Source organism: Cebus imitator, unplaced genomic scaffold (genome assembly GCF_001604975.1).
Source record: "Cebus imitator isolate Cc_AM_T3 unplaced genomic scaffold, Cebus_imitator-1.0 Scaffold312, whole genome shotgun sequence".
NCBI lineage: Eukaryota > Metazoa > Chordata > Mammalia > Primates > Cebidae > Cebus > Cebus imitator.
Window position 1 is genome coordinate 667938 of NW_016107627.1, and position 9422 is coordinate 677359.

Here is a 9422-nt window from a genome sequence, read left to right on the forward strand (position 1 = left end):
TTTATTTTTCATTAATTTCTGTGTGTCACTTTTAGCACAGAACTTCAACAGTTCATCCTTCTGTTTCTTCAGGTCCTAAATGGTGGTCACTCCAACACCAAACTCTCCTGTAAGACATTTCACACTTAGACGCTGCTGACCACTTTCTCCAACAGCTTGACTTTCTGTGCTACAGATAAACATTAATGCTTCCTCTTTTTCTTATCACTGTTACCCAGAGAGGTATCTGCAGGCCTTCTAGATATTTTAACAACATTTTTATAACAGCAGAAAGTAAGCAAAAAAACAGTGATGCACGTGGGTTTGGGCCCCATGCAGGGCACTATGGGGAACCCGCCACTGGCATGTGCTTGCATGGGGGGATCTGGGCATGTGCCGAAAAGGCACGTCACAGCTGAAGGAGGGTGGGAGGGTCTCTTTTCCCTTGGAGACACTGAATAAACTACATGTTGTGGCCTGCATTTTGACTGCAGCCTATCACATGAGGTCAAGTGTGGACTTTCCATTTGTACTGCCATGTTGGTACTCACAGGTTTCAAATTTCAGAGCGTTTTGGATTTTGAATTTTCAGATTAGGAATGCTCAGCCTGTGTTTTGCTAACCTGACTGCAGGTCTGCACAGGCCTCAATATTGTCTTTCTGTAATTTGAGCACAGGAACTGATGCTTCAGACGCTAAATAAGCTTTCCCAGGAGAGACTGTAATGAGATGTGCTGGGATTGGATGTGTTGAGCGTCTCTGAGCAGATAAATAGTAAGATTCATTTAGCCATAATAAATATTGAGGCTAAATAAGCCTTTCCCAAGAAAGACTGTAATCCGACGTGCTGGGATTATTGGGTGTGTTGGGCTTCTCTGAGCAGATGAATAGTAAGATCCGCAGCAGTAATTGTTAGCATCCACGAAAGAGGCCTACAGACAAGTGTTCACTGTGCTGCTAGTTTTGTGTCTGGTGAGCCAGTATACTACATAAAGGACACCAGATCCTGCTCACAGCACCAAAAAAATAAAAATAAAAAATAGGACACCAGGGGCCGCTTGGCTAACTTGCAGGGCTGTGAGCACTGCACTGCACCTCCACTAGGGAGTGCTGGTAAGCACCCATCGGAACACCTGTCCCCTGACCCTCCTCGTCCTTGCTGGCTGGCTGTCATCCTGCATACCCAAGCCCAAGCATGCAGTTTCGTTTTTCCGTGGATGTTTGGTTTTGGACACTAGGGGAAACTTTCAGGTACCCTTTCTTAGTGTAATTTTTCTGATTTTAAAGAACTGTGCTAACATTATTACTACTTAACAATTGTTTTTAATCTGGTGCAAATACCAGGTCAGTGGGCAATGAAAGTTCTCCCCTCACACTTGTCTTCTCACCCATGAAAATTGCATAAAGCTCTGAAGCCAGCTTTGGCTAAAGGGGCATGATCCCCCCCTCAGAGGATGAAGAACCAGCTGGCTGCAAGCTTGTGACAGCAAACACTCTCTTCTGCCAAGACCTGTGAAAAGCCAGTCTTGGTTGTCAAAACCAGCACCACGACACCACGAGTCCATGTCTGAGAGAGGATGAACTCAGAAGGAAGTCTCGTGTACAGAGGAGGCTTTCATTCTCACTCCAGGATGCCACCTACATGACTTACACCCCAGCCCAGCCATCCCAGACCTAAGGGGTTCTTCCTCTCCAGGGCAGGACCTACATGCAGTCGGTGTTGCTGCCCTGTCTTGGTGGCCTGTGTGTGGCCAGCCTGTTATCAGCACCCTCTGGATTCCAAAGCAAATGCATTGTCAGTGGAGGGAAGAGAGTCAAGTACCAGGTGGAGCTGTAGCCTAAGGTCACACGTCATCACTCCAGATTATGAATCATGATTTGCCAAATCTCCAAATTGCCGAGTGTGGACAGCAAATGGATTTGTTCCTGCTGGCTGGATGTAAAGAAGCAGCCAGTCCTCAGCTGTGCTTGAAGTGCTACAGGCAGTAGTAAAGGTAGCTTTTCCAAGCCATTTCAATAAATGTCATTAAGAGTGGCTAAGTTGTTTGAGGGCCATGGCATCATGGTGGTAGATAACAGGTAGAAGGAAGGCAGGCCAGCTCCCGACCTGGGGTTATCTCCACCAGTGACAGTCGTCCTTAACTGGAAGTAGCTGTAGTAAACATCACAAAGGTTACTTCAACCCAAGACTGGAAAGACCACCTTGATCAGAGAGTTTTCCTTCCACATGACACATATCCAACCAGAGTCCTCCAGCCCCTCCCCACACAACCTGATGGAGGCTCAAGGACTCACAGGAAGGAACACTTGGCTTGAAAATGTTCCTAAGAAAAAGGAAAGTGTGAATTCTGAGAACTGAGTGGCAGAATGGAAGTTTCACGACTGGCAAAAGCCTAAACCGATTATTATCAAATAGATGATTTGTGAATGTTGAAAAGGTAGCTGTGTTCTAGGACACTGGTCGTTGCCCTGGTGAGACCACACCTGTGTCACACTCGGTTCTGGGGACGGTATTCCGAGATGGCGTGCACAAATGGGAGAAGACTGGGCTCGAAGGAGCAGTCTAGTTTGGCAGGATGTCACCAAGACCTTTGACAACATCTCATCAGCTTACGAGAGATGTTGGTGACATGAGGAATGGATAATGGTAGTACAGTGAAATGGGTTTGAAGCTGTGGTATCTCGCGGATGGCAGCTCACGAGAGGCAGAACACCTGGGTGGCAGCATTCTCAGCCACCTGGCAGCAAGGCCAGAGCACTCTGCCACAGCTGATGTTCTGGAAAATGCCGCTCTCTCCTCTGATGGGAAAACTAGAAAGTTTCAGCCTTTCCTATACGCTGTCCACCAGCCCCAGACAGCTGAGCGTGAGTCACCTGGGGCGCCATAGTGTCCCAGGTACTGGGCCTCTTGCCGCCCCAGGGACAGCTCTCCCCACCACAAGGCCTTGAGAAGACACCTGCAGCCCTTCTTGCCTTCCTGGCCAGGGCTGTGCATCTGTCCCTGTGCTAAGGGTTGAAAGAGATGTTCCAGGGGGAGCACACTCACTTTGTGCATTTGTAAGCCTAGTCCTCACCCACTAAGTGGTCATGACCCACCCATGACATGCGCAGCACCCTCCATTTGAAAAAGCCCTAGCTGGACTCAGCTTCTGAGCAGCCTCCTCTGTATGTCCCTGTTTGCTCTCAGCTCTTTCCTAAGGCGTTTAGGGGAGGGGAGGGGTCTGGGTGTCTAGGCCTGGGCAGTCACCGGGGGTCCCCTACCCCACCTGTCTCTCTCCTCGCTGTGCCTTCTTCCTCACCTTGCTGGGGCCTCCATTACCGAGGTCCCCCCCAGGTCCATGCCCAGCCCCTCCTCCAGCCACCCCATGCCACAGTCCCAACTCACGCCCCCCACCAAGTCTTTTGAGCAGGGGGAAGGGCAACGATACCCGGCCCCTTCTCTTTCCACCATGTAGCACCAAGTACCTCGCTCTCTTTCAGAAAGCAAAATTGGAAACTCTGACTAAGTCCTCAGGTGAACCCACAAAAGCCTCTTTGATGCGCACATGGCTGAAAAACTCAACATGTACAAGACTTGACTTTTATGAGATGTTTATTGCAAGTGCAGTTTATTTTAAAATACTTACAAAAAATGTATTTCTGTGGCAGTCTGGGGCCATAAATATTTTCGTAATACATTCTTAATTGGGAAAAAGCGTTGTAACTAAGCTTTAGTAACACTGCCAATTTCAGTCCTGGAGACTGCCGGTAGAGAAAAGTACAGGAAACCTCCGTATTCACAGAATCAGGATTTGTGGTCAAAGACGACGCACGCCTGTTCCTCCCTGCTTCTGGTGGCTTTCGCTGCCCCTTTCCCTGGGTCGCCACCCCAGGCTTAGCCCCACTTTGCTGCCTGCATAAGCCCCAGGTTGTGAACAGGACAGCTGCCAAAGTGGTCCAAGCACCCAAAGGCAGGCAGTTGTGTGGCAGTGTGACGCCAGGGCGGAGCACGTGTCACCATCATCAGGAATCAAACTTGACGCATCCTGGCAGTGTGCCTGGCAGCTCGTGCTGACTTGCTCCCAAGGCCTGGTCCCAGCAGGCCATGCCCGTGTCCTTGTCTGTAGAATGAGGGTTATGCGCGATAATGCATATATTTTGGCTACACATAGTAAGCATTGAAAAATTTGTATCTGGCATAACTTTTTAAGTATCAGATTTCATACTGAAATGAAAATTAGTTGTTTTTTTTGTAAGCAGGTTTGACCTTTGCCACAAGGCTCACAGGAAGAACATTTGGGGCCTGGGGATAAGCAGCAGTGTCGTCAGCGCCTCTGGTTTCTGCTTTTTCTCTGCCTGCAGGTCGCCCGGCTCATGGAGATGGGATTTTCCAGAGGTGATGCTTTGGAAGCACTCAGAGCTTCAAACAATGACCTCAATGTTGCCACCAACTTCCTGCTGCAGCACTGATAGTCCCAGGCCAGCACTGGGACCGGACTGGCCACCAGCTGACAGTGCATGGTCCCACCATCAGATCAGCCTGGGGACTGAGCACCTCTGGTGCTGATGTTCCTGTGGGGAGAGGGAGGTTCCACCGCACCCCCACCCTCAACCCCAAGACTGTTGCCATTATAGCATCGAAATAAGTTTGCCATTACATTAGCATGTATTTTCTATCTATATTTTTTTATTGGGCATTTTCCCTAGGTTGGAGAGTCATTACTTGTTTTGAATGTGTTTAAAAATGCATTAAAATGGAAGATTTCTGCAGGCAGTTGAATGGCACTCCAGATGGGGAATTGCTGTGACCCTCTTACTGTGTAACACGTCATTTCCTGTGTCGTGATGGGAGAGAGTAATGTTATTTCACAAAGGACGTGTCAGATCCTTCTTCATGGACTTTTTTAGTTACTGTTTTTTGTTTTTTTTTTCTCTCAAACTTGTTTTCAAATCTCCTGGGGGATGAGGGAGAAACGGGGAGTTGAACTTTCCCCCGTGCTGTTCCAGGCCAGTACCTTCTCCTGCATCTGGTAACAAAGTATGGTGATAACCATGTGCTGGTTCAAGGTTCTGGAATTCTCCATGAACTTGGGTTAATTTTGCTCAGAATATCCAGAGTTGGCCACTAGGCTGTGGGTGAAATGGGATGGAGAGGAAGAACAGCAGGCTTTCTGAAGCCACGTGGACTGACTAGGGAGCTTTGTGGCTGACGCAGGCTCAGCCGGGGAAGAGGAAAAATGATCCTTAGCCTGCCCCGTCCCTGTGGCAGGCTAACTGTCTGGCCCTCCTAGCTCGCAGCCAGCCAGCTCCTCTGGCAGCAGGTTCTCCCCAGGTCTTGGGTCTTGAACCTGCGGCAGCAGGAGGCAAGGCACACTGTGGAGGACAGGGCTCAGGTCAGGGAGAGGAGAGGCAGGGGTGGACCGCTGTGAGCATGAAAAGACCAGAAGCAAGTTGACTCTTGCAATGCGCAATTGTTATGTTCTGCAAAATGAGCAGTGATGTATCAAATTGATGCAAATTTAGATGTTGATACTTACAATAAAGTTTTTAATGTGTTTTACTCCAGTTTTTTTTTTTTGTATCAGACTTGTACAAATAAAGCCTTGTTCCAGGCTGTGCATTCGCCACTCAACCAAGTCTTCCGCACTGCTCATCTGTCTTCAGAAGATGGGTGCTTGTTTGAAGTGAGTGAAGCGCTTTTGTTCCTGCAAGCAGCACTGCCCACAGAACCCCCCAGGTCAGTGGCATTACCTGTGCAGACCTGGAAGCTCGGCCACACTGAGGCTGCCTGGGACCACTGAGCTGCTCAGAAATGAGGTCGAGGTGAGTTTCTTGGAGCCTAGCTGGTCCCACGCGCAAGCCTCTCCTGAATCTGAGTTGCACCTTCTCAGGTTGTAAGGAACAGTTGACAGTGGTAGGGACGTCCCTGACTTCATTCGCTAACCAGGCTGCAGTCAAGACTTGAGAGTGCTGAGCAAAGCCATATGGGTCTGACCTCGAGGCAAATCAAACTCCACCCACTGTGTTCCCTGTACAAAGGGGCACAGGCAGAGAACAACCAAAATACCTTCTCCTCCATGCTGCCCCTTCAGACAGCATCTAGCCAAGTAAAATCAAACCAGTGGCAGACTCTCCCTTGGAGACAGGCAGCCAATAGCCCCTTAGCAAGTAGCTAGAGGCCTCAGTTCACACCCGCCAGCAGTTCTTGTGTGTTTGCTAATCAGGATTCTGTTAGGAATGTGATTGTATTTCAGAGATCTTTGTCCTGCCCACAGGAACCTCAGTGACCTTTATGTTGGTTGTTTAGCTTAGACAGTAGAGGATTGAGGTCCTAAATCGTGGCAGAGCTGGGAGACAACCACAGGCGTGGTTGGTTCTCTTTCCCAGTTCCTTACAGCTGCCAAGTCCTCACCTTTGCGTGGTGGCCCGTGATTCTCCGTCCTTGTCATGCAACTGCCAGGCCCTTCTCCCTCTGTCACCACCCTCCAGACAGTCTCTCTCTCTCTCTCTCTCTCTCTCTCTCTCTCTCTCTCTCACACACACACACACACACACACACACACACACACATCTGCCTTTTCCACGCTCGGCCATGTTTTCTGTCTTGCTGGGGTTTGTGTTGCTCACCCACTCTTGCTTCCTGCAAATATTAACACAAACATCCCCCACAGAAGTTTGAATACCTGAGAACTCCCACACCTCTTGTCAAGACACTGGGACTCTTTTTTTCCCAGCTAATGGCACCCCCAAGGAAAACCTACGGAGCCATGAGAGCCAGAGGAGGGTGCCAGTGAGCACTTGATTGGGTTACCTAAGGCCTCGCAAAGCCTTTTGATTTATGCACATGGTAATACACTGGGCTTAATTTTCAGGTGAGCAGATTCTAGATTGTGAAATGAGAAAAGCAGGGAAAATTGTCCATAGTGACCCTCTGCTCCTGAAATTAAGGAAAGCCTGCCTGCCAAGTTCCACTTCATAAAGCTAGGCTGCATTTGGGGTTAGAAAGGTGGAGATTTTAGGGAAATTGAGTATAAAATTGTGAACACATTCCAGTGTCATTTAGAATATTTTGTGAGTCCCAGAGTTTATGTTCTTACAATTGTTCTTAAGTTGAAATGGAAGTGTCCAAACGTTAGACTTAAGAATTTTGTCTTAACCTGAAAGTTTATGTGATATTTAATTTGTGAGAGTCAGGATTATTTTCTTCCCTTCGAAGTTCCCCTAACTAATAGTGTTTTTATAAAGGGGTGCACGAAGAATGCCAACATGGGCTTTCCAGCTTAGACTAAAATTCCAGTTCTGAGAGTGAAATCTGACACATGATAAAAATTGCCAGAAGCCTATGAATTTATAACCTGCTGGATACATACAGCCTTGTCTGTTGGAGAAACAACCCACTAGCTAAATTTTAACAATGCACGAATAGACTTGGGATTCAGGTAGAAGGGCTGGGGGAAGTGGTCACTGGATGTTGGAAATCAGTCTGAAGAGAGCCAAATCACAAGGCCTGCCCTTGGGCTAATGGAGTAAATTGATGACCGGGAATTAGGAGAGAGGAGGGCTGAGGATGGAACCCTGAGGAATTCGGCATCGGGAGTGGAGGAGAGGCGGAGAGGCCCCCGGAGGATCAGGAGAGGGCAGCCCACGTGGGGACGTGAGAGTGGCAAGGCGGGCAGGTGCTGCTGTGAAAGGCCAGAGCAAGGGCAGAGTGGTGGCAGCTTCCCAAGGAGACGTGAGGACCGGTGAGAAAGGAGCGGTGGGGCACAGGCTTAACCAGGACACTTGGTGGGGAGGAAGGGGAGAGCAGGGACAGAGACCATGAGATCCAGGCCCAGAAGGGGGTGAGCTCAGGAGCCAGGCGCTGTGGAAACCAGAAGCATGCTTCATTCAGTCCTCTGGAACTAGAGGAAGGAGAAGATGATGCAAAATGAGGAGCAAAGTTGAGGAAGCTCCTGTCTTGGAGTCTCTGGCTCCCTAATAGAGGAGGCCCTGGGGACTCACAGAGAGCGAATGGGTGTCTTCAAACGAGAGAAGCATGAAGGATCTACATTGGCCAAAAACAAGGGCCTTGACCTCTTTCGTTTATTTTTGTTTTTTAAAAAATTTGTTTTGAGACAAGATTTTCACTCTGCTGCCCAGGCTGGAGTGCAGTGGCACCATTTGGCTCACTGCAACCTCCACCTCCCAGGTTCAGCAATTTTCCTGCCTCAGCCTCCCAAGTGCCTGGGATTGCAGGTGCACGCCACCACACCCAGCTAATTTTTATGATTTTAGTAGAGACAGGGTTTTGCCATGTTGGCCAGGCTGGTCTTGCACTCCTGACCTCAGGTGAATTGCCTGCCTCGGCCTCCCAAAGTGCTGGGATAACAGGCACGGTGGCGTCTGGCCCTCTTGTTTATTAGCTGCAGTACTGTGGTCTGCTGAACCCCCTGCCTAGTGGGAATTTCAGATATCCTAGAGAGTCCCAAGAAAGCAGCTGGAGTGTGTAGGCCCTTATAGCCAGCCCACAGTTCTCAGGGAAGTTGATCAGTTCTGTTACCTTTCTGGAATGTTCTGTGCAAGCTGCCCTGGGAGTGTGAGTAGACTTGGAGTGAGAAGGAAGAAAGGAACCCGAGTCTGTGGAGGAGGAGTGAGGGAGAGAGGTCTGCAATAGGAATCCACCCAGACTAACACCGGCAAATCGAGTTACAACCCACCATGGTCCTCACTCAGACCCAAAAATCGTGTAGGGACTCGGGACTGTCTGTGATGGCCACAACTAAACATTCCAGGGCCTTCGACTTCACCATAGTGAAACGGAAGAAGCAGCAACAGTGCTGCGTGACCTCCAGGCCGAAGGACTGGAGGAGACCTCTAGAATTGCACTCAGCCCAGGCATGGGTAAAACCCACATTCGTGTAACCCATGGCTGGCCCCAGTGTTTTTGTGTGTTTTTGGGCTCTCCCCAAGCAGATGGCGCCCTTGCCCAGAGCCCCTTCTCCCCAAGGCGCCGTCTGTTCTGAGCGTAGAAAGCTCGCAGTTTCATAGATGTTGGAACTAGAGAACACTCATCTGGTGTAGCCCACCAGACAGGCCAGAGAGGGCGCAAGGGTAACTTGGCCCGGGTCCCAAGGGCCATGATGGACTTGAGGCCAAAGTCAGCTCCCTGATCCAGGCCTGTCCTCAGCCCTCCCCGGCTGCTGCGGGCCTCCCCTCAACCCGGGCAGTCAGAGGAGAGCAGGCAGGTCCAGGGTTGGCCCTCAGACTCCTCTTGGGACTGTCCTGCTTCCTCATCCCGCCCACACCACACCCACCAGCACCCACGGCTCCTCTCCTCAGACCAGCCCTCCCTGCTCTCTGTGGAATAGGGGAGCCCTGGCAGCCCTGACTCCCCCCGGTCCCAGAGTTTTCTTCCAAACCCACTCCATCTGTCTAAAGCCATGTCCACCTAGCTGTCCCCAGAGCTGCTGTCACACACACACTAC

At 49.9% G+C, this 9422-nt stretch overlaps 1 protein-coding gene across 1 annotated transcript in view; it reads left to right on the forward strand.

Annotated features, from left to right (window-relative positions):
* Nucleotides 1-5518, forward strand: part of UBAC2 (UBA domain containing 2) — a 180049-nt gene extending 174531 nt beyond the window's left edge. The window contains exon 9 of the mRNA XM_017503552.1: nt 4321-5518. Coding sequence (XP_017359041.1) covers nt 4321-4428 — 108 coding nt within the window. The 3' untranslated portion in view covers nt 4429-5518. The remainder of the gene's footprint in view (nt 1-4320) is intronic.
* Nucleotides 5519-9422: the final 3904 nt, after the last annotated feature.